General features: G+C 43.1%; 1 protein-coding gene across 2 annotated transcripts in view; it reads left to right on the top strand.

Annotated features, from left to right (window-relative positions):
* SUCO (SUN domain containing ossification factor) overlaps positions 1–25,173 on the top strand; it is a 41,508-nt gene extending 16,335 nt beyond the window's left edge. Inside the window, exons 9-24 of one of the 2 annotated variants that reach the window (XM_082226645.1) lie at positions 930–997; positions 1,866–1,973; positions 2,410–2,515; positions 9,291–9,311; positions 9,523–9,578; positions 9,946–10,037; positions 11,555–11,620; positions 12,874–12,948; positions 14,844–14,928; positions 15,493–16,626; positions 17,710–17,797; positions 19,018–19,122; positions 19,684–19,838; positions 21,718–21,809; positions 23,044–23,099; positions 23,340–25,173. In XM_082226645.1, coding sequence (XP_082082771.1) covers positions 930–997; positions 1,866–1,973; positions 2,410–2,515; positions 9,291–9,311; positions 9,523–9,578; positions 9,946–10,037; positions 11,555–11,620; positions 12,874–12,948; positions 14,844–14,928; positions 15,493–16,626; positions 17,710–17,797; positions 19,018–19,122; positions 19,684–19,838; positions 21,718–21,809; positions 23,044–23,099; positions 23,340–23,786 — 2,754 coding nt within the window. In that variant the 3' untranslated portion in view covers positions 23,787–25,173. The remainder of the gene's footprint in view (positions 1–929; positions 998–1,865; positions 1,974–2,409; positions 2,516–9,290; positions 9,312–9,522; positions 9,579–9,945; positions 10,038–11,554; positions 11,621–12,873; positions 12,949–14,843; positions 14,929–15,492; positions 16,627–17,709; positions 17,798–19,017; positions 19,123–19,683; positions 19,839–21,717; positions 21,810–23,043; positions 23,100–23,339) is intronic. The other variant, XM_082226646.1, reaches the window with a different exon arrangement.
* Positions 25,174–25,397: the final 224 nt, after the last annotated feature.

The following is a 25,397-nucleotide window of genomic DNA, read 5'->3' as shown; positions in this document are numbered from 1 at the left end:
AATGAATTGGTATTGGGGAAGTAAAGTTCAGTGGGAGACTAAGGTTCTTATGATAGCATTGATGAGCTGAAGTTTCAGCTCTAATTTTTACATCACTTAAGCAGCACTCCTTAAGTGCTCTAGAATCTTGTCAGGCTAGGTAACGTATTATTATTATTATTATTATTATTATTATTATTTATTAATGTATACCACCCTATACCCACAGGTCTCAGGGCGGTTCACAAGACAAAATCACAATATAAAACCACAAAAAACATAATCAAAACAAAAACAACCCAGTACCCCCCAAACACATTTTAAAAGGGCATGGGATGTCATTTAGCCCAGCCTTAGAGATCTAGCTGCGAATCTGTGGATGAGATGTTTCTTAAACTTAGCTCTCCACAAATTAATGCCTGCACTGTTTATTGATCATCTTGGTCTTCCTATTGGAGCATAAATTGTCTCGTTCAAAATGTGCCTGAGTATTTTTGTTAACACTTCTTTAGGAAGCCAACCCTTGTTTCTCCAGGATTAGCAGAGGAACACAGTGTTACGAACATAAGAAGATGCCTTCTCTGTTGAATCAGGCCTTGGTCTCATCTGTCTTGCTGGCTGTGGCTCTCTAGGGTTTCAGACAAGTCTTTCCAGGCCTTACCTGGAGATACTGTATTTCAAATCTGGGACCTTCTGCACACAAAAGGTGGTCTCCTGCCGTTGAGCTATGTCCCTTCCAAATTGCTGTGTTGCAGTTAAATACTTTCAGACAACATGACCTGTCTTCAGGGTTGTTGTCCGTGTTTTAACTGAAAAGGGACACACAAATAATACTGTGAATTAAACCAAAGGCATGTTGAGATTTCTAAAAGTACCAGCAGTAAAAAAGAGGCCAGGATTCTTTTAAGTGTTATTAACACTTAATGAAGTGTTATTTTCCTTCTTTATAGAGTACATCAGCAATACTAATGGAGAATATGGATCTCTACATGCTGAATCCATGCAGTACTAAAATCTGGTAAGTAGTTATACAGCTAAGTGAAATAAATATCTGTTATGCCACTGAATTGTCTACAGTTTCTGGCAGGCCTTGGTAGCCAAGCATTGTATGCTACTAGCCTCGTGTGAAATGTGATTGCATCAAGTTATTGCAACAATTTATAAAGCATTTTCAAAGAAGATACTGGTTTCATCAGAGGGAAGTTATACATAAGAAATAATTATTAAAGATGTAAAATGGCTTTGACTTTTAAATATATTAATTGCACAGCTTCATGGTTTTTCTTTCTAGTTTTTTTCCATATGCAAGTAAATAATTTTGTTAAGGTCCAAATATTTTCATATCAAACAAAATAATAACAAAATCCAAAATGTAGGGAAAACATGGAGTTTGGCCAGTGAAGTACCTATTCTTATTCCTAAGATTTTCTGCATGTAAAATCCTATCTTCAGAATGGTTCAAAAGGTTTTAATTTGACTAACTTCCAACTGCCTCTGACTGGAAATTGACCCCTCGCTAGGCTTGGGCTGTGAAGCACATTGAATGTTGGCTTAAGGAAGGCTTGTCTGCCCACTGTAATGCACTTTTGGTTTTCTAAAGATCAACTAAATTCTTACACAGAATTATTAACCATTTCCAACTTGGTTTTCAAATGTAAACTTCTAATAAACTGTGCTAGGAATTCATCAAAGAAATGGAAGGAAATCTGCAGCCCTGCTCTGCATCAAGTCTGTGCCTCACGCAGCACTTGCCTGAGCAGGAAGGGACTTTTACGGATTGCTGGTGCTCTCTATATGTGAAAATGCACACAAAGGGCCTTTTGAAGCATGTTTCCGTGGTGAATTCTACCTACTCAGTTCAGCTGGACTTTCTCCCCACCTGCCAGGTTTGTCGTTGAACTGTGTGAACCAATTCAAGTGAAGCAGCTGGACATTGCCAACCATGAGTTATTCTCATCTACTCCCAAGGATTTTCTGGTGTCTATCAGCGACAGGTATGTCTCGGGATAGGAAGGTGAATGTAAGGTTTCTTTCTTTCACTGCAACAGCTGCTTAAGTTTCATTATTTGGGATGGGCACATCATTACCAGTCGTTGGGACACCTATTTGATTTGTCAGTCTGTCATGCCAGCCGGGGGGTGGGCAGGTGGGCAAATTGGTAAGCAGAATATGGTCTTCGTAGTCCACAGCTTTAAAATGGCCAGCATTTAAAGCCAAAATGTACTGAGGTTACCACTGAAATCCTTTACTCATCATCTGCACTAGGTGGCTTAAGCGTTGTCCATCGTAACCTTGTACCTGCAATAGAGTATTTGTGATGCCCATTGCAGTAACAGTGATTTTTGTGTATTATAAGGGAGGTTCTGAATTTGTTGGTTTCTGAGAGGTTACTGTGTGTGTAACATCTTTCTGGTGGGTGTTGTGTTCTAGGTATCCAACAAATAAGTGGGTCAAGCTAGGCACTTTCCATGCCAGAGATGAGAGAAATGTCCAGAGCTTCCCTTTGGATGAACAGATGTATGCCAAATATGTAAAGGTAAGTTTCTGCAGTTACTACAAGTTTCTCACTTGTTCCGTTGATTGTTGTCATGGCACTTCACATACCTACCAGAGTGTATGGCGATGTATACACTGCTTGATTGCAAAGACCCCTCAAAGTGCCTGGCCTTTGTTGTCCAGTCCAACCCTACAGTTCTGTGATTCCATGCCAGCAGGGCAATAGGAGGATCCAACAAAGTCTGTATGAATCACAAGTGTATGTGAATACTTCTCAGTACCTAATCTTAGACAACTGCAAGTTTGGACAGTCATGACAGATACCTACAGCTGGAGGACCTCCTTTAAGTCCTCTCTTGGCCGGTCGGCTGTTGGCAAAGAGAGAATGCTCCCTGCTGATGCCTGTTCTCTACACTTTCGCATTGGCAGCTTTTTTTGTTTTCTTCCAACTGCAGGTGAAAACAAGCAAGGAATACTGCTAGGGCACTTTGTATGTGCCCCGTCAGATGTTGTTGTACTCTTAACTACCATCAGCCCCAGGCAGCATGTTGTGCCCCACTCCCAAAGATGAGCTACAAGTTGGCCGCCCTTGTTTCAAGACAGAATATGCTCTTCACTAACTCTCATTATTGTGTTCAGTCCAAATCCATTTTGAAAAAGTAGAAATAAATAGAGAATGAAATAGAACTGCTGGGCAACTTAAATCCTGCCCCTCAAGGGGAAGGAAAACGGGTGTTTGTCCTTTTAAAAGTGAGTACAACCATAGGAGCCAACTCTTAGGGTCTAAGGGGGCTTTGCCCCCCAAAAAAAATATTTGACGGGGCTGGGTCACTTCAAAGTAGATTGGCATTGCCATTCAAATGGGGTGTGTGGCTGCGTCATTATGCAGGGTGGGTCTTACCTGGGCCCTCCAGTATTTTATTCAAGTTTGTACTCCTGACTACAACTGAACTGGCAAACACCTTTGCTTGTTTCAAGTGCAAGAGTTTAAGTTGGGGAAAAACAGCCCTAGAGATTATGTCCTGGATAAGGTCAGGCTAGGTCAGGCACCTCCAACTTCAAGTAGGCTGTGATCTACTATCCAGTATCAAAAACTGGCCGTGATCTACCACGCTCTCCCATTGTCATTCTTCAACTTAAACATACAAGGTGCGTCTTTTCAAAGAGGCCCCGTGGAACATGTGTACTCTGTATCCACGGGGCCTCTTTTAAAGGACTCATCCTGTATTATATTTGGCTGTGGAAACCCAGCCAGATGGGCGAGGTATAAATAACAAATTACTATTATGATGCTAAAAGTAGTAACATATTATTACTCCTCCCCAGCCTCCCCCCAGGGTCCTTGGCGCACATGGGAGGCCTACATGCCCCAAAATGTCCGGTTCCTCCTTTACCGGACAGCAAGCTCTGTGAGGCGGGGGGCTTACTTTCAAGTAAATGCTGCTAGGCTGGAGCTGGAAAGGTCCACACAGAACTAGGAGGGAGAGCGGAGGGGCGGGGGACCTGGTGTTTTCTTTCTATGGGAACCACCGGGAGAGGGGGGAGGGGTATCATCGTCTCTCCGCGCACCGCCCTTCCTGCGGCTCCCTCCGCAGTGCTGCAGCCCGTGTGCCGCCCCCCCCCCGCCTCTCTGCTTGTGGCTTGCATGGGGCGGAGGTAGGGGCCTCACGCCTTTCCAGGACTGGCCAGCTGGCTGGGCATTGGGCAGAGCCAGCAGTCGGAGAGGGGTGCTTGAGGAGGTGGCCCCAGCACCTGTCAGAGCAAGCCTGGCTAAGTGGAGCCTTGACCGCCATGCCGCCTGTGGAGTCGCTCTGGCCGTGGCCGAACGCGCACTGAGAGCGCCCGGCAGCCATGAGCGAGGGCGGAGGCAGCGAGGCATGGTTGTGTAATCAACCAAAATCCATCCTGCGATCGACCGGTTGATAGTGATTGACAGGTTGGACATAGAATCATAGAATTGGAAGAGACCCCAAGGGCCATCGAGTCCAACCCCCTGCCAAGCAGGAAACACCACCAGAGCACTCCTGACATATGGTTGTCAAGCCTCTGCTTAAAGACCTCCAAAGTAGGAGACTCCACCACACTCCTTGGCAGCAAATTCCACTGTCAAACAGCTCTTACTGTCAGGAAGTTCTTCCGAATGTTTAGGTGGAATCTTCTTTCTTGTAGTTTGGATCCATTGCTCCGTGTCCGCTTCTCTGGAGCAGCAGAAAACAACCTTTCTCCCTCCTCTATGTGACATCCTTTTATATATTTGAACATGGCTATCATATCACCCCTTAACCTCCTCTTCTCCAGGCTAAACATGCCCAGCTCCCTTAGCCGTTCCTCATAAGGCATCGTTTCCAGGCCTTTGACCATTTTGGTTGCCCTCCTCTGGACACATTCCAGTTTGTCAGTGTCCTTCTTGAACTGTGGTGCCCAGAACTGGACACAGTACTCCAGGTGAGGTCTGACCAGAGCAGAATACAGTGGCACTATTACTTCCCTTGATCTAGATGCTCTACTCCTATTGATGCAGCCCAGAATTGCATTGGCTTTTTTAGCTGCCGCGTCACACTGTTGGCTCATGTCAAGTTTGTGGTCAACCAAGACTCATCCTTTTCACATGTACTGCTCTCAAGCCAGGTGTCACCCATCTTATATTTGTGCCTCTCATTTTTTTTGCTTTGCATTTCTCCCTGTTAAAATTCATCTTGTTTGTTTTGGCCCAGTTCTCTAATCTGTCAAGGTCGTTTTGAAGTGTGATCCTGTCCTCTGGGCTGTTAGCCACCCCTCCCAGTTTGGTGTCATCTGCAAATTTGATGCCCTTGAGTCCATCATCCAAGTCGTTGATAAAGATGTTGAATAAGACCAGGCCCAAGACAGAACCCTGTGGCACCCCACTAGTCACTCTTCTCCAGGATGAAGAGGAACCATTGATGAGCACCCTTTGTCTGCTGTAGGCCATCCGGTTGTCTGACTTTAGGGCAAATTGTTGTTTGCAGGATGCTTCCTTGCAATGGGCTGCGTGTGTGACAAATGCACGTCTCCTCTGTTCCAGCGCCAGCTGTTCCAATGCAGTTTGAGACCCTGAGGAGTTGCCCTGTCCCCTCAGAGCCTCATCACAGGGGATGTTTTGCAGCGTCCCCTGTGGAACCTCCGCTGACAGTCCCAGTTTCTGCCTAGTCACCAGTATTCAGCTCCTGCTGCCCCCTCATCTGTGAAGTGGGGGTCATTTGCGTGGAACCACTGTATGCCAAAAGGGGCACCTGATGTTGTAGGGGAAATAGTTGTGAAGGGGGAAAGTGTTTTGTGTGCTCAGGAAAGGCACTGCATGGGGGAGAAAGAAGAATAGTTGCGCTTGGATGGAGGTGCAGAGAGCGGCTTCAGGACCTGTTGGGCTTTGTGGGAAGAATGTCAGCCGTCTGCTTCTCATGCACAGGGAACCCCATCTCAGGTCGCTGTCCTTTCAAAATCTTCAACTTCCTTTTTTTTTCCTAAGAGAAAACGAAGAGGGTTATGAAAGGTGAATGGAAACGTGGAAGGGGGGGGGGGGAACATGGCTTAAAAAATCAGGTGAAAAATAAAATACTGCGAAAGTAGCTGCTGGTTTTCCAGGTACATACATCTGTGGGAATATTGTTCGCAACCAGAGATTTTGTACGTGAGAAGATGGACTGGAGCCCAAATTTATTAATAATAAGAATAATAATTCATTATTTGTACCTCGCCCATCTGGCTGGGTTGCCTCAGCCACTTTGGGCAGCTTCCAGCATATATAAAAACACAGTAAAACATTAAACCTTAAAAAGCTTCCCTGTAAAAAGCCTTCACATGTCTTCTAAAAGTTGTGTAATTCTTCCCCGCCCCCCCCCCCCCCGCTTATTTCCATGCTTATTACATACGGGGGGACGGGACAATAACGAAAAGGGGTACAACTTAAGAGGGGAGGGAAAAGGAAAGAAAATGAAATTTACACAATTTCATGTTACAATAAAAATAAAAATCTCATTATCATTTATACCTGACCTCCCATTTATTCCTTAATTCTTTTTACATAAATTTAATGCCATATCAAAATACTATTTTCATATTAATATTTTCACAATTTATAAATGTTTATATAAGCAAATAATGAAAACTGCTGGGATCACTCAAAAGCTGCTACATATTTTAACAAGGTATAGTTTTGTTTAAGATATGTTCTGAAGGCCTCCCATTTTGATACAAGTTCAATTCTCGGTTTATTGTTTATTTTTTCAGATAGGCTACCTAATTCAGCATATTCAATCAATTTTTGTATCCACTCTTGTCTAGAAGGAATTATGTCGCTCTTCCACCTTGTAGCTATAAGAACTTTCACTGCCACTGTTGCATACAAAAAAGGTCTTTATTTTTTTTTAGGAATATCTGAATCAGTAATGCCCAACAGATATGCCTCTGGTTTCCTAATAAATGAGATTCTTAACATTTTTTCTAGTTCAAAGTGGATTTCCTCCCAATATTTCTTTATTTTGCTACAGTACCACCATATATGGTACAGTGAGCCTGTTTGGTCTCCACATCTCCAACAATTACTTTTGGCTCCTTAGTATATTTTGGCTAATTTCCATTGAGTTAAATACCATCGGTGTTGCATTTTTAACAAGTTTTCCTTTATGGCATATCACGTAGTAAATTTCCAACTATTCTTCCACAGGTTTTCTCATTGGGATATTGTTATAACATACCCAAAGTCTTGAGACCACTTTATCATGACTGATGTAACTTCCTCCTCCTCGACTTCCCAGTCGAGGAGGAGGCGATAAGCTTTAGAGAGGGTTTTACTTTTTGAATTTATTACGTCAGATTCAAATCTCGAGGCTTCCTTGGCAAACCCTTTTTGTTTATCTACTTTAAATCTTTCGAATATTTGATAATATTGGAACTAATCTGTAATGACATCTCTTAATTCCTCAAAGCTCTTAAGTTTCAGTTGGTTCTCTTCTTCTTTCAAAAGTGTTTTATAGGTAGACCAATTTTCCAACATATTTTTTTTCTTCATCACTGTGGCCTCTACACCACGGGATTTTGAACTCCAACCGATCTTTATATTTCTCCCAAACTTTAAGAAGTGATGTCCTTATGATATTATTTGAGAAATCTCTGTGTATTTTTGCCTTTCCATATATTAAATAAGCGTGCCAACCCCAACAATTATTATGTCCCTCCAAGTTCAGCATATCCATATCTTTCAAATTGCACCAATCCTTCATCCACATGAGGCAGGCTGCCTCATAATACAATTTCAAATTGGGCAGGGCGAAGCCACCTCTATCCTTTATATCTATTAAACTTTGATGTTTAATCCTGGGTCTCCTGCCCTTCCATATAAATTTAGATATTTCTTGTTGCCATTTTTTGAGGCCGCCAGAATTGGGATCATTTGAAATAAGAAAACCAGTCTAGGGTTTAAAAAGCTTCCCTATACAGGGCTGCCTTCACATGTCTTCCAAAAGTTGTGTAATTCTTTATTTCCTTGACATCTGAAGGGAGGGTGTTCCACAGGGAGGGCGCCACTACCGAGAAGGCCCTCTGCCTGGTTCCCTGTAACCTCACTTCTCGCAATGAGGGAACTGCCAGAAGGCCCTTGGTGCTGGACCTCAGTGTCCGGGTAGAACGATGGAGGTGGAGACGCTCCTTCAGGTATACTGGGCCTTTGAGGCCGTTTAGGGCTTTAAAGGTCAGCACCCGCACTTTGAATTGTGCTTGGAAACGTACCAGTGTTTCCAGTGAAGGTCCTTTAGGACCAGTGCTATGTGATCTCGGCCGCCACTCCTAGTCATCAAAACATCAGATAAGGAGAATTAAAATACAGATTATAGGAACATAAACAAAATCTTTGGATTTGCATGCAAACATAGGAGTTTAACAATTCCTGAGCATGAACAGCCAGCCTTTTAGAAAGTAAATATAATACCCCAAGTAAAATAGTATGTGCTGTGTTCCTACCTTGGTTAGATTTTTAAAAAATATACACAAAGGTAGGAATGAAACATAAAACTGCGAAGCTTCTTCATTCATATTCATAATTTCTACCTTAATGGGACTGTACGTAACGTGATTTATGTTTGATTTTCTAAGCCAGATCTATGCAAACTATGTAGCAACACGTTAGTGTGTCAGCTGCAGGGCGTGAATGCTCCCCGTGCTCCTCCCGGGGCTGGAAAGGGGTTAGTTTAACTTCCGGTTTGCTAGTAAAACTGAATTAATGTGTCACGAAATAGTGCATTTCTTAAAAGGGTGTTGCTAAGATGACAAGTTTGGAAAGCTCTGTTCTAACCTAATATCTTAAAATAGAGAAGCCATTATATTTTGGCAGATCAGTAACTGATATTTGCAAGAGGCAACATTAGGGTTTTTTTAGTTGTTTTCCAAAAACTACCTGTAGGTTTATTTCTTCTGCTATAGTGCAGTTAGAAGAAATCCAAAAGTAACAGATTTAGGAAGTAGAAACTAATTTTATATTACACAGTTAACAAATGAAAACATCTGATAGCAGTGTTTTTTCCTTGGTATACAGTCGGTACTGTAATTTTTATGCATGTCAAAGTTTTGATCATATAACAAGAAGCTGCAATTTTACTCTGCATGTTATTGTAGACATTAATGTGCATCTTCCCTTCCCTTGCAAATGCATCCTTTGTAGCGATTATTTGGGGCGGGAGGCAAAGAGGGAAGGAAGGGTAACACACAGTGGTCATGTTCCGTAATTCCTTAAGTCGCTAATATTGTTGCCTGTGGCATGCATACAGTCTATTGACACTTCTTTCCCCCCTTTTCTCTTGCTTCAGATGTTCATCAAGTACTTAAAGGTTAGCAACCTCTTCGTAACGTTGGGTGCCTAGAACACGGGTGTATTCTGTGGCTCAGCACACTAACGCATGGCAAGAATTAGAGCCGGGCAAGATCTTTTCTGTTACCGCATGGCTAATATAAACATTCTTTTTCTATTTTGTTATGAAAACTGTTACTTGGTGCACCTGCAGGCCATTCATTATTAAATGCTTTTTTATTATTCTTTAGGTGGAGTTGGTATCACATTTTGGATCAGAACACTTTTGTCCTTTAAGCCTTATAAGGTAATAGTTGATGAAATTGAGCAGATGCTTCTAGTCTCCTGTCACCGTGAAACATATTTTTCTGGTGCTGCCCCCCCCCACTCCACTCCCCAAATAACTAATAACCCCAGCCACTGAGTTTCAAAAACGCATTGGTGTTTGCAAAAGCCATTTATATAGAAAGACTTGATAACACTCACTGTAACAGATATCTTGAGAACTAATTGGCTTTATCTATAAAGTTGTGAAACATGTGAAGTCTTGAAACAGTTGGAGCTTTCATCTGCTATGCATCTCAGTTTTACACAGGATACCAGGTAGACAAACTCCCTCTGAGGAGATGAAAACTGCCTCCGTTTCCATTTTAATTTAACACGTTTTTTTACAGGGTGTTTGGAACTAGCATGGTTGAAGAATATGAAGAAATAGCTGATTCACAGTACCAGTCTGAAAGGCAAGAGCTTTTTGATGAAGACTATGGTAAGGAAGCAGGCTGGTCACAATTTAAGATTAGCTTGAATTTTTTGCTAATCATTTCTAAATAATAAGCGAACCCAGAATGCTGGGCAGGCAAGGGGGCTAAAAGAAGTACTGAGGAAACTAAGTTGGGCAGGGAGGAAGCCTGACAAAGACCAGCCAGGTGAAGGATTAGAAATGGTGAGGTGAGCTTTTTGTATATTGCAATTACCTGTGAGATCATTGTGATATTGATCTAAAACTATAGCTGTGAAAACTCGGGCTGAGGGGTTAATTGAAGCAAATTTTAAGCAGACCTTTGCAAACTATAAGGGCCAGAAAGTGCATTTCCTAAACCTGGTGAAATTTCAGTAAGAGAAGTGGCTGAATAAGACTGCAGTCTGAGAACGGGATTTAGTGCCTTACAAAAACCTTTAATTTCTTGCAAGATCAGCAGAAATGGAATTAATTATGCAGAATAAATGGTGCAAATTGCACAGATTCTGTCAGATTCACCTTCCCTAGGCTTACAATTTTTTTTAGTATCCTTCCATGAGCCATGGGCTTTCCCTTCAAAGGTCTACACCTTTAAAAAGACCCATATCCAGGAACATTTTTCAAAGGGGCAGAACAGCAAGATTGTAAATTGCTAGATTTGTTAAAGTGCTTCAGTTTTACTAAATATTAATAAAATTGTATCAGAATTAAAAATAAGGCTCTTGTGCCTTGTAAGTCAGCCTCATCATGTTTGCATTCATTGTTCATAGCATTGTAAGGCAAGAGATTTAGTTTCAATTGGGCACAATACTGATTGCATGGTTTTCCCTCTGCCGCCACAAGTAAGATGCCTGGAGGCATGAAAATTTGGCTAGGAGGCTGGAATATATTTTGACAGAACTATGCCTCCTTGTGTCTAGAACCTTGTCTCCATAAGTTTCATTAAAAAGGCAGTTTAGCCCAATGCAGATTTTCCCATCACCACAACTCTATGATGGCAAAAGCCATACCTAGGGGCAGTTTTTGAGTCTCAGCCGGAACTTGATGAGGTCAGGGTGAGACCCACAAGGCACTGGGGAAGGTGGGGGGTTGGCTTCATTTTACAAATTGCAGTGAGAGTCATCCTCAGCTGGACACCTCTGGATGGGCTCCTGCTTCAGGCCATAAGAGCTGCTGCTGCTGCTGCTGCTGCTGCTGCCGCCATCGCCATGGGTTGCAGGGGGCAGCAGCTTTCCCTTTGTCTGTTTCTCTTTGCAGTGGCAGGCGGCTTTCCTTGGGGTGGCAGAGGGCAGGGGAGAGAGATCAGTCCCGCTGGGGCAGTGATGGGCTAAGAAGAGGCAAGGGCACAGCCTTCCTCCCCAAGGGGCAGAGAGCTTTCGACCTGGATTTGACATGAAGAAGTTAATATTTTGTCTTGGGAGTATTTTAATAGAAAGACAACATACAAAAATTTTAGCACCATCTATTCTAGTCACTTTATGAAGTGCTCTTGAGGTAAAAAGGTGTGCGATTTGCAATTAAGTGTTTTCTTCTATTGTAAACAGATTATCCTTTGGACTACAATGCAGGAGAAGAGAAATCTTCAAAAAATCTTCTTGGCTCAGCCACAAGTGAGTAATTACAGGGATGTGTTTTTGAGGGGGAGCTAAGGTACTCTACACATTCTTAGAATCCATGTAGGAAAGAGTCCAGTAATTTAGCTTGAAATGCATAAAGGGCAGAGACAGACATTTGCCAGGTGTATGGAAAAGTTGGAAACTTCTCTAACAGAAGCAGCATTGCTTGTAAAATTTCCGTGATTTCCACTTGCACAGTATCTCGTTGTGAAGTGGCTACTCTGGGGCTGGGGAGACCTGGGTCTACTTCCTCAGTTGTTCCTTAGAGCTAATTGGATCACCTTAGGCTGAGAGCTGGACTTGTGTGACCATCTGTTTGGGCAGATGGAAGAATTCCTTCCTCTTCCTCCTCCCCTCAGATACTAACAATGGGGCAAGTGGCTAAGACCAATCAAGCAAGTTGGTTCAGTTCTGGTTTGGGTTGACTCTCTGGAACTCAGTGCAGCAATAGTTTCCTGCTGTCTAACAAAGGCTGCATCTACACAGCTATTAAGAACACTCTGAAAATGCTTGGGGAAAACCGTTTTAAAGCTCACAGTGGAAAATTTCATTCCGATTTCAGCTCTAAAGCGCCATCTGGTGTCACAGTGTTAAAATGCATTTATAATGTTTTATTTTTACTAATACAGTGGTACCTCGGGTTAAGAATTTAATTCGTTCTGGAGGTCCATTCTTAACCTGAAACTGTTCTTAACCTAAGGTACTACTTTAGCTAATGGGGCCTCCCGCTGCTGCTGTGCCGCCGGAGCACGATTTCTGTTCTCATCCTGAAGCAAAAGTAGTACCTGAGGTACTATTTCTGGGTTAGCGGAGTCTGTAACCTGAAGCATCTCTAACTCGAGGTACCACTGAATAGCTGAGTCCAAAGATAACTACTTTCTCAGTTCTGAGAAACACAGGCAAACGGTTTGTTTGAAGAGTGATCTTGCTTGACATGGGCTGTTAAATGCAAATGCATGGACTTCCCCCAGCACTTTTCTCTGCAGGGGGGATCCTGCTCAGCCACCTCTGGGGAGGGGGCACTTGGGTGAACTGAGCCTTGGCCACACTTGGGACTCAGCACTACATTTGGGGTGCGCAGTTTTGCTATGTGTGCATAATGTGCTACCCAGAAACTGCAGCAGCACACCAGACAGAAACTGCAGCAGCACACCAGACAGGGAAGGGGCAGCTTTGAAAAGACTGGTTTTCTGCAGGCTTTCTTGTGATTTTTAAAATTTGTCTATTTGATCCTTTTATTTTTTTAGATGCCATTTTGAATATGGTGAATATTGCTGCTAATATACTTGGAGCAAAAACTGAAGAAGACTCAACTGACCAAGGTAAATTATTGCAACTTGTTAAAGTGAAGTGACCTTTTAAAATAGATGTGGGGTTGTTTTTTTCCAGCTCCAACTGGATTTTCTTTCCAGTTCTCCATAGTGAAGACTTTCCCCCGGTTATCTAAGCCGCTGGTAGATGCACCAGTAGCTGTGCCAAGCAGTTCCGGCTCTGGGTGGCAGCAGCCTTCCCGAGATCCATGCAGCATGCAAACCACTTTCCTTCTGCACTGTGTCCTCCTATGGCCAATTCACCATTTTATTGGTTGATCTACTTACCCACAACCTGAGTCTCCTCAGGGTGGGGTTGTTGTGTCGTTTTTTGGGGACCCCCTCAGGGAGCCTGGTCTGTGGCTGCTTAAACAGACTCCTCCCAAAAAATCTGAAATGTGTGCGCAATCCTACGTCCCCTCATCAGATGGCATCTCTAAGACCCCTGTTAGTGCACTGCTGATGAGAACTTCTGCCATTAGTGGGCTACCAATCTGCCAGTTGCAGAGGCAGAGGAGCTTCTTAGGCTTCAGTTTCGCAGGCAGACCCTTTCAGTGCTACACAGTCCCATTTTGTTTGTAATTGTCATGGTTTGTTTTAGCACACCTGTGTCTAGGGTGCCAGAGTACCCTAACCTGGATGACATAATGATAGCAGCAGCAGCAACAACAATTTAATATTTATATACTGCCCATCTTGAGTGGGTTGCCTCAGCCACTCTGGGCGGCTTCCAACCCATATAAAAACATCATAGAATCATAGAATCATAGAGTTGGAAGAGACCACAAGGGCCACTGAGTCCAACCCCCTGCCAAGCAGGAAACACCATCAGAGCACTCCTGACATATGGTTGTCAAGCCTCTGCTTAAAGACCTCCAAAGTAGGAGACTCCACCACACTCCTTGGCAGCAAATTCCACTGTCAAACAGCTCTTAATAAGATGTCAGACATCAAAAACTTCCTGATACAGGGCTGCCTTCGGATGTCTTCTAAGACCTCTGCCTGGTTCCCTGTAACCTCACTTCTCGCAGTGAGGGAACCACCAGAAGAGCCTCGGAGCTGGACCTCACTGTCCGGGCCGATGCTAGAGAAATGCCTAACTACATCTGTATGGATGGAGACTTCTAAGGCAAGCAGCTTTTCTCAGTCCTCCCCATAGTTCTCCAGTTCTCTACATGGGATCTGAACACTGCTCTGAATGCTCTCTCAAAACTCAATTTCTCAGCTATGGCTCTGTATACTCTTAAGAGTTGCCTGCTGAAAACAGCCTTCTACATGGAAATGCAGTTTTCTCAGAGTTTGAGAAATGTTGTTCTTTCCATAGGTTTACGGCTGGGTCCGTTTGTTCCAGGGCTAGCTGTCTAGTTCAGTATTGCCTGGTCAAACCAACAGTGGCTGTCTTTGAGTTTGCGGAGAAGAGTCTTTCAATCCCAGACCTGCCTGAAGATGTTGGGATTGAGCCCCTGACCATTAGATGACAAAAGCGTATGCTGCATCTCTGCATTATGACCTTGCTCACAGGGAGTGTTTGACCTAGCAGCCAACGACAATGTATGGGGCAGCAGAGACTAGACTTGAGGACTGTATAAACACACTAGTTTGGAAGTGTATTTCAAGGCCCTCCTTCTCTGTCCTTGTTCTTCTGTTTTTCTGCTATGGTTCTTATTATAGTTAGGAATGAGGCCTTTCCTTTCAAGATTCTGGGCTTGGTTTTGGGGGGTAAAGGAGGATGGCTGTCCCTTTGCATTAAACTTTCAACCAACATCCCTGCCTGGTTACAGAGGAGGATTTTTTTTAAAAAAATCACAAGTCCATTTCACAGGCCATTAGTTTTTGTTTTTATTCTCTGTATTTAACAGTCTTATATGGAATGTGGTGTCTTATAAATCTGCATGTCTCTTTGATAGGAAATAAAAGTGTCTCTGAAAATACAACTGCCACTTCCTGGCCAGAACCTAAACTGCCGGAGCCCACTACCATTCCCTCCTTAGAGTAAGTGATTTGCTTATGCGTTGGACTTGAAGCTGCCCAGACCCAGAGTCTTTTTTTAGCAGATTGCAAATAATATAAATACTGTACAATCAAAAGTACCATTAAGATCAGAGCCCCCATGCTTCCCCATCTCTGTCCTCACCCACGTCCATTACTCTTGGCTTGATCATCCTTCCCTGGCTTGTATTCCCAACATGACCTCAGCCCGTAGCCTTTCCTGGGCCCTGCAATCCAGCTCTGCCTTGGAATAGTTTAAATCTTCACCTGGTGCCTTGTATGGAGATGGAACTCCATTCTCTCTCACTCTCGACCCATTTCGAAGAACAGTTGCAGTCAAATTTAAAATATATTTGGTCCAAAAATAACTTCCTGACCCTCAGTGATCCTGTAGTATACAAGACCTTGATATGAAACTCTGGCCAGATATGGAATTGCAGGGCAGATCTCTGAAGCCAGACTCTTTAGGGGTAGGTTAGGAGAATGGCAGTAACTTTCGAGTTGGCAGAGGTTTTAGGGATCTGCTAAACTGCATCTTGATGTGTACTTCTAAACTTCTGTTTATAGGCTTGTTACTTCAGAGATCCTACAAATGGATAAAGAGCTGCTAGTCTTAGATGCAACAAGAGAGAGCCCGATTGTTCAGTTAGTCCATGAATATGAAGAGGAAGCAATTCAGTCCACAGTGACCTTACTGCCCAGTGATGAGCAGGAAGAAGACATACCATGGTTTGAGTCTGAAACACAAATCTATTGCTACGAACTATTGACAGTCTGTTGCATTTCCAGTTTCTCAGAGTATCTGTACAAGTGGTGTTCAGTGGTAGCGACACTTCACCGTTACCGTAGCAAAAGTGACACCAGTTGGGAAAAATACTACTCAGCTGCTACTTGGCAGGCCCAGCTGGTTCCAACCAAATCGTTGCCAGTTTTGGTGCATGAACATCCTTCAGAGAAATTGGACACCTTAATTGCAGAGCCATCTGAAACTGTTGTCAGTGTCTTAAGTAGCATCTTGAATGGGGCTGTGATCAATCAGACGGAGGGCACTTTTGAACTGGAGCCCAGTCACCCACAAACTGTGTCTCAGTCCATTCTCTTGGATGCTACCACAGGAGCTGAGTCCCTGTCCACAGTTGAGGCATCCTCGGAACCTACAAAACTTGAAGAAGTATCTGAAACCCCAGAGGCCCCTTCACAAGAGGAAAGTCCTACTGAAGAAGATGGAGTTGTTGGGTCTGCTGCAGAGAATCCATCTGCAACCAGCATTGTAATTGAATTCAGTGACATGAACACAGATGAAAAAACCTCAACTGAAATTATTTCAAAACCGACAGAGACTATTCCACAGTCTGAATGTACAGTAGCTGCAGAAAGCTATGAGGGCGAAGCAAAAATTAGTTCTTCAGATGCAGAAAAGCAAGTGGTGTCTCTTGTGGAAACATCATCTTTAGAAATAAAGGACGATGAGCAGACAGCTGAGGAAGCATTTCTTGCTATTCCTGTTTCTGGATTGCCACGGACAGCTACAGATTTTTATGCCGAATTGCAGAATTCCACAGACTTGGGTTATGGAAATGGGAATCTTGTTCATGGATCAAATCAAAAAGAGTCTGTGTTTATGAGGCTCAATAACCGCATTAAAGCCCTGGAAGTGAATATGTCTCTCAGCAGCCGCTACTTGGAAGAACTGAGTCAAAGGTAGGTCTAGCTTTCCATAGCCTTGTATTTTCACTTCTGAGACGTTTTAAAAGTTGAAGAAGAAAATTGGTGGGACTTGCACCCTGAGTATGAGCTGAGCAGCTCCAAAAGCTCTAAAAGGGGATCACTCACATTCCTAGGGAGGTGTTCTCTAAGCTTCTTTTGAGGGTTGCTCCTGTTTCCTTACTAAGACAGTTGAGGAACTTTCTGTTAGCTAAAGTACGTTCAGTGGTTTAAGAGAGATACACATCAAATGTTCTTAGGAAAGCATGCAGGCCAGGAAGTGCAGCTTAACTGCACTGGGCAAGATTTCTTCTGCGTGTCCCAAACGTCAAATTTTGCTTCAAGGTGCAAAGGGCCCTTGTGCACATTTAGAAAAATGATTTAAAGTAGATGCTTACGAAAGTATTCTTTTCAAGGGGTATAGAGAAAACTGTATACAGTGGTACCTTGGGTTAAGTACTTAATTCGTTCTGGAGTTCCGTTCTTAACCTGGAACTGTTCTTAACCTGAGGTACTATTTCTGGGTTAGCAGAGTCTGTAACCTGAAGCGTATGTAACCTGAAGCGTATGTAACCCAAGGTACCACTGAATATCATTGTAAGTGTCAGGGTGCAGCAGCAACATAAGCAACTACTGTACTTTTCCATCTATAAGACGCCCCCATGTATAAGACACCTCCTATTTGGGGGGACTGAAATTTCAGAACATGGGGGGGGGGAGACGGCAAAAAGTTGTTGAGCTTCTTTGGGGGGTGTGTGTGCCAAAAATCGCTCACTCGCACACGTCGCAAAATCCGTCTCCCGTCTGTCACCTTGCTGGCAGAAGCTGCCAATCGCCGCCCAATTGCCACAGCGTTGGCCAATCAATACCACCCATTGACGCAACAACCAATAACACACACAATAGCTGCTGACAGCCACAGCAGCAACCAATCAAATGTCCACCCTATGCACTACCCATGTATAAGATGACCCCCACTTTTTAGCATGAATTTTAAGGGAAAAAACCTAGTCTTATACACAGAAAGGTACTAATTCAAAAGGTTAACCTTTCTGTTTTTCTGTTTAACTCACTTTGTAGATATCGCAAACAAATGGAGGAAATGCAGAAGGCTTTTAATAAAACTATAATAAAACTTCAGAATACTTCACACATAGCCGAACAGCAGGTATGTCTACTGGGTGCTCCCTTGTTTCTCTTGTAATGGCGCAAAAAGGGGCCTAACCATGAAATAAAAGCGAAATAACGTAATATTTATTATTATTTAAATGTGCAGAGCAGACTCAGGTTTCACTTTATTTGCCTCTTAAGTACTCGTGGGTCTCATTTTTCCTGGAAATAGTCCATTAGTTGAAGGTCCGCATAGTGAATTGACTATTTCCATTGGTTCCTATGGGAAACTTTCTAAACCACGTAAGTTTGCCTCCAAAATGATGAAAAAGCCAAGGACAACCCTCTGGGGCTTTACTAAAGTACGGATCACTACAGCTTCTTTTTTTTAAAAAAAAAAAAAAGCCAGGCAGCGCCCGCGGGTCTCAAACCGCTGGAAGCAATTAGGGGATCTAAGCAATGCTTTGGTCGATGGAACCGCTGGGCTGAGGTGGCTCATCACTACAGCTTCTCAACCAAACTGCAAAAGGCAAACGAGGAAGTGAAAAAACGTTCTCTTGTTTTGAATCTGCAGTGTGCATAGTACTATGTCCTTACTTTCGGATAAGTGAATTTTCACATAGTGAGCCTTCAGAAAGTCGGCCCTGTGTGTATGTGCAAGTTTTAAAAAGCTGACAGTTCATGTTTTTTGTAGATGGATTCCTGTTAGTACCCTTCTGTAATTTTAAATGGTGGCTGCGGAGTAAACAGCTTTATTTGGTTTTAGTTTGTAGCTAAGGCCATTTTTTCTGTATTTCCTGTAGTTGATGCTTTCCCCTTCCACTTAGTGGACTTCTTCTGAAGCAGAATATTCAGAACTGCTGCTTAGCTCATGAAGCCAAAGACACACTTTGGGTCAAACTACATTTTCTGTCTGCAGCCTGTAGCAGCATCTTGTGAACTGGAGTGACCTGAGTGCCATAACAACAGAGAAGCTTTAAAGAACCCCACAAAGGTGGGGAATAGAGCTGAGATCTTGAACATTGTTCTCAGTGCAGAATTTTCCTGTGCACCAGACATTTGGTCTGCTAAGCAAAAAATTAAGGGCAATCTAAAGACTGTGAAGAAGGAACCCCTAGTTTATTTGTTCACATGTTCTAGGTATTTCTTATTCCCTCATCTTGTTCTTTAAGCCTTGGACTTGTGTCCTCATTAGTATTTTAAACAAGGGCATGCCTTATCTTGTATGGAAAGCTAGAACGAAAGGGAAAGAATGCTTCACTTCTCTTCTTTGCCTAGGACTTGAAGCAGACAGAGGCCATCCAGCTGCTGCAGGCTCAGCTGACCAACATGACACAGCTGGTCTCCAATCTGTCGCTAACTGTGACTGAGCTCAAAAGACAGGTAAAAATCTGAACAATGTTTTGCAAATGGAATGCTAAACCTAGAACTCCAACTGTAGATTGCCGTGTAAATAGTTCTGTATTTGAGTAAAACAGATTGCTTACAGATAAATTTCAAGTAACTTCCCCGGGGCAAAAAGAGTTTTTAAGCTGGGATGCTCACAGGGACTCAGGTGGCCTCGTGAGAGCATTCCAGGGCTCCTGGAGGTGGTGTGCTGGTTCCAGAAGCCCTGGGATGGTCACTCAGGTTCAGATCTAAGCGTTTGGGGAAGGTTGGTTGCCTTGAGCTCTAAGACCACAAGACTGGACCTCTTGGAGACTGCTGTAAAAACAAAGTAATGCCCAAAGGCCTTAGAATATTGAGAGACCCCAGTATATTTCCAGATAATGAGAAATTTGTGGAGGTGGTAGGCCTTTCTCAGCAGTTGCTCTATGGATCTCATACTTTTGTTGATAGAAATGTGCTAGCACTTCATCCAGGCCAGCACATCATGCCTGCTTCAGTCGCTCAGCTACATGCATGTATTTCACATTTAACCCTTTAAAATCTGTCCTTGTTTAGGTCTCTGATCGCCACAGCTATCTTGTGATTTCCTTGATCCTCTGTGCCATCCTGGGTTTGATGCTCTTTCTTCAGCGTTGCAAAAATAAATCAGAGTTAAATTATGACTACTTCTCAAAAGTTCCCAAAAGTAATCACTATCCTAGTCCGAAAAGGTAACGTGTTTCCACTTTACTTTTGACTTTTTAATTCTAAGGAAGAACATGGATATCAGAGTGTTATTTGACACTGTCAGTCTTCTTGGTGGTGTCTGCTGCCAGACAGCTTTGGAAACTTTTTCCCTAGGGAAGCCAGACTGGCTCCCTCCTTGTGGTCCTTCCATCAGCAGGTGAAGGACCACCTTGTTCCAACAGGCTGCTGGGAACTGGCTGCTTTTCAGGAAAGGGCTGGGGCCATGCTGCTTTATTGTAATTATGTTTATGGTTTTAATAGATTTTGTGTTGCTGTTCGTTTATATAGCTTTAATTCTATCAATGTTTGATTGTTTTTAATGTCCCCCCCACTTTCTATTTTCTTTTGGTTTTCATAGACCACAAGGATACACACAATGTCTGCTTTCAATGCCCAGAGCCCTTTCAATAAGTCAGTTACATTTGGTGTGAGACCCTGTTGCCATAGACACTGTGAGGTTGAGGAGAAAGAAGGGGGGTAATGACCTTTCATTCCAATCATCCGTTTTCTCAGCATTTGTTACCATAAGCTGTGTCTGTCCTGTGAGGGTAGAAGGGTCCTCACACCATAGTTTTGAGACCGATGCAGTTGCCTCTTGGACTTCTGCCACTTATTCTGTTTTCGCTCGTGTGATTTTATATATGGATGGGAGACTTGGGCTCCAGGACTTATGTGTGCACACTGGTTAAGGGTGACCTTGAAGAGAGTGGCGGAGAGGGTGCCTAATTCTTGCTTCTCTGTGTCCTGGAAGATCATCTCCTGCAGGGATGACCAGACATTCTCTCTGCAAGGGGCAGCCACCATGGCAGCCTTTCAGGACAATATTTCCTTGGAGGAAATTTGCAAGATGGCTCCTTGGCCTCCCAGCATACTTTGCAAAATACGACAACGTTGATGTTTTATCTTCTGCAGACACTGCAGATGGATGGAGCAAAGGGTCTAAGTGCCTTGATTCTGGTAGGCCCATCCAGGAAAGGCACTGCTTTATATATCCCAAAGTTTCTGGAATTTTCTCCTGGAGCCACATGAGAAAAGGGGCCTTTCTTACTGCCAGTTCACATTCTTTGTACTTTGGTGGGCCATGGTCCTCTTCGCAGGCCTTCGCCTCACTATTCGCCTGGGGTGGTAGTCGTGGACTGTCAGCTTGACTCCTGCCTGTCTCCTGCGAGCAGGAAGGCATGGAAGGTTTTCTTCATGTTTGGCACCAGTTGCACCTTTTAAAAAAATGTTTTTATTACCCAGAGGTTCCTGGAGGGCTGTCCTTAGTTTGGGGTGGCTCCTCCCTTCGGATGGGACAGGCAAAATTCCTGACCACCACCCCTCTAGGGAGACAGGCTTTGCCATGCAGGGGCAGCGGGCGGGATGCACTAGTTAGAATGACATTTGGATCTTTTGTTTTTTACACTTTTTTATTATTGTTATTTGGTTCATTTACCTCCAAGAGGATCCTCTGGGAGTCGGCCAATAAGAACTTATGGCAAGAAAATTTCCTTTCACAGATAATGCCTGTGAAAATGCCATCCGTGGTGTGATTTGCATATTATGTCCAGCGAAGATTATTTGGAAAGGCATGATTGATATATATTCCAGATTCAATGGCTAGCTTACCATAAAGCTACAAATATGCTGGTGGCTATTTAATCCCCATCAGTTTCCCCCAGTACTGATGCTTCATGGAACCTGTGCTCTTGGTAGCCTTTAAGCTCTTTCAGCTTGAAGTTGAAAGGACAGAGTTCTGGGAATTCTCCGGGTTGGAAGTCTTGAAGTTGGGTTTAGGACAAGGAACTCCTAAGGAATGACAGAAAGAAATGAAATCATTATTTCCCATCTGGATCTGAAGTTGCTGTGTATTTTCACCCACAGATGTGTTTCTTCCTATGATGATATGAGTTTGAAAAGAAGAACTTCCTTCCCACTCACCAGGTCTCAGTCTTTTCAGCTGAATAGTAAGGAAGGTAGGAATGTCACAGGTTCAACTACCTGTCTCTGGGTGTATTGTAAAATCTGTACAGTGTCAAATACAGAACAATATCTGTTTTGTAATGGAGAAAGATCTCATGTTGGTTTAATTTAGAAGCAACTTGGTTAAAAGTTAAAGCCCTCCCTCCACTAGATTTCATTATTTATACCCAACCCATTTGACTGGGTTTCCTCAGCCACTCCGGGCAGTTTCCAACACATATAAAAGCATAATAAAACGTCAAACATTAAAAACCTCCTGATACAGGGCTGCCTTCAGATGTCTTCTCAAAGTTGTAAAGTTCTTTATCTCCTTGACATCTGAAGGGGGCGGGGTGTTCCACCAGGAGGGCACCACCACCGAGAAGGCTCTGTCTATTGGTACATGTATCCTCCCCCCACTGCTTTTGCAATTCCAAATTGCACAACCTAATGCTATGAGTTCTCTCTAATTCAAATGAGTTCTCTCATCCACCAAAGCTGATTTAAATTAAGATTGCCCAGGAAAAAGCAGGTAGCAGGAGTTTTCCCTCTGAGATGGAGGAAGACCCCTCTGCCAGGGCTGGGAAGGCCGATTTTGACTTCTGTATCTGGAATAGGAGGAGCTTATTTTCTTGGTCTGTTGATTTCCTCTCAGAGCCCTTTGCTTGCCCTTCAAAAATATTTTGGCTCTATTCAACCTTGTATTAATAAAGGGAGAATAACAGAATCATAGAATAGAATCATAGAGTTGGAATAGACCACAAGGGCCATCGAGTCCAACCCCCTGCCAAGCAGGAAACACCATCAGAGCACTCCTGACATATGGTTGTCAAGCCTCTGCTTAAAGACCTCCAAAGTAGGAGACTCCACCACACTCCTTGGCAGCAAATTCCACTGTCGAACAGCTCTTACTGTCAGGAAGTTCTTCCTAATGTTTAGGTGGAATCTTCTTTCTTGTAGTTTGGATCCATTGCTCCGTGTCCGCTTCTCTGGAGCAGCAGAAAACAACCTTTCTCCCTCCTCTATGTGACATCCTTTTATATATTTGAACATGGCTATCATATCACCCCTTAACCTCCTCTTCTCCAGGCTAAACATGCCCAGCTCCCTTAGCCGTTCCTCATAAGGCATCGTTTTCAGGCCTTTGACCATTTTGGTTGCCCTCCTCTGGACACATTCCAGTTTGTCAGTTCTGTGTGAAGCTGGTGGTGTGCTTACATAGTCTGATTTTTGTCCCTTATCTTTTAGTGGATCCAGAGGACTTGTACATTGTAGAACCACTGAAGTTTTCCCCAGAAAAAAAGGTACATTGTAGAAAGGCATTTGTTCTAAACTCACTGTGTGTGTGTGTGTGTGTGTGTGTGCGCGCGCATGTCTGCATTTAAAGTGAATCATGCTTTTTAAAGAAATGGCTAGAGTGTGCTGCTGCCGCTGCTGCTACATTGCACATAAAAGAATTTGCAGAAAGTATTGGAAGTGGACCTGGAAAATCCTGCCTCTGAACTGAGGGCCTTTACTTACCAATTCTGTTTTTCTTTTTTTAGAAGAAACGTTGTAAATATAAAAGTGAAAAAATCGAAACCGTCAGGCCAGTAGCAGAACCAGTGCAGCAGGTAGCTAATGGCGAAATAAAAAGCAAGAAGCCCTTTACCAATCAGAGAGACTTCTCTAATATTGGCGATGTGTATCACTCTTCATACAAAGGTCCTCCGTCGGAAGGGAGCTCAGAAACCTCATCACAGTCGGAGGAGTCCTACTTCTGTGGCATTTCGGCGTGTGCAGGTTTGTGTAATGGACAAATCCAAAAGACAAAAACTGAGAAGAGGGCTCTCAAACGAAGGCGGTCTAAAGCCCCAGAGCAGGAGAAGCTCCTAAAAACATTAATACAGACTAAGACGGGATCCTTGCCAAGTCTGCACGATATCATCAAAGGAAACAAGGATTTAACCGTGGGAACACTCGGTGTCACAGCTGTTTCTGGGCACCTTTAAAACTAATTGAACTCTTCCTAACGGGAGCTTTTTGTACGACAAATCTTGTAGTATTTGGGTTGGCAGGGAAGGAGGGGTTGGCTAATTGGGAAACATTTAGAAGGTACGTTGGTTCTTTTGCAAATAGATAGGACTGTGGCAGCAACCACCCTTAGTTAATAAGCCTCCGCTTTTTCAAGGCTGATTTTCTATGTTGATGACTTTGGGATGGGTGGAGATGGCAGGGTGGGGGCTCATTTTATACAGTGTTTTTCACAATTGCTGACGGTGAGGTCTTGAAACTCATTTTGGGTGGAGCAGAGTTAAAGCATAAATGTTTCCCATATTGCTGTTCCCCTGTTTCTAGCACCTTCCCATATTTATGTGCCTTTTTGTCTATTTATAATACCACTGGAAGGGAGAACTATTTTATTTGTACCTTCAAATTTTATGGAAATACAACACTACAATGCTAGGGAAGAAGATGCTGGCGTCCAGTGAGGTTAAGTAATGTGACTGGGATACTGTGGAAATGCCGCCGGGTGGACTTTCTCTTTGAGATCCACTTTGCAAACTCACTTGTGGCTGATACATCTTTGATGGTACAGTATCCCTGCTTGGATGTATTACTCAAAACATGTTTTGTAGCCCAACTGACTTGATTAACAGAGATAATTAACATTATGACCTTTAGTTGTCTTCCTGTGCTAATAAATTGGGAGGAAAGAACCATTTATGCCAGTTTTGGATAAAACTGCCAATCAGTAGAAATGCACCAGTGAGTTTGTCAAGCTTCACGTTCTATTTTCTGTTTCAAAAAGTGTGTTTATAAAGTTTGCTTTTTGTATTGAATGACCTTATGTTCTTTGTGTGTGTGCCAGTATGTGTTTGTACTTTCTCTTGTGAGGTTTTTGGTTTTTTTTAAAAAATTGCATATCTGGAATGTGAGTACATGAGAGTGAATGTGATAGAAGGTCCATTTTGAGAGTTTAGAGGTTGTTGTATAAGTTAACTTATTAAGCACTTTTAGTAGATCCTCCTTTGTTTTCTTTGAAAGAGCTAACGTCTTTTCCCAAATATCATTCGTAATGTGACTTATTTAAAGCCTGTTTTGAAAATTCCATGTTTGAGTACTTTTTTACAGTGATGAACTTAAGTATGCACAGCTAGCCAGTCAAAGAAGTGGACCTGGGTTTGGGTTTGGGTTTGTTTGTTTGTTTGTTTGTTTGTTTGTTTAATAACAAGGATTAAGAAGTGGGTCCAAACCAGAATGGCAATCATAACGGAGATACTGTTTGCGTGAAGAATACAAAATTGAGGCACTAGAACTTGTAATAAGTAACTACGGATTTGTAGTGCCAGTAGAAACTGTGAATTTCCAAATAAATCTGAACACTTGTCTTTAAAATACATTATGTATTTTTCTTTTCACAAATTATTCTGCAGTTGAGCTTCTTCATTGGGTAATCTTGGTTTCAGCCAGCAGTTTCAGCCATTCTGTTGATGAGACCTTGCGATGCCCTGTCTCCCCATCCAGGCACCACCAAGCAGCATTCTAAGAGCTTTGGGGTGGGGAGGGCTCTGATCAGGGTGGCTGACCTTTTGGGGCCAAGGGCTGCATGGACCCTGTTC

Source organism: Podarcis vaucheri (genome assembly GCF_965113315.1).
Source record: "Podarcis vaucheri genome assembly, chromosome: 6".
Lineage (NCBI taxonomy): Eukaryota > Metazoa > Chordata > Lepidosauria > Squamata > Lacertidae > Podarcis > Podarcis vaucheri.
Note: the sequence above shows the minus strand (reverse complement) of the source record. Positions and strands in the feature narration are given on the sequence as shown.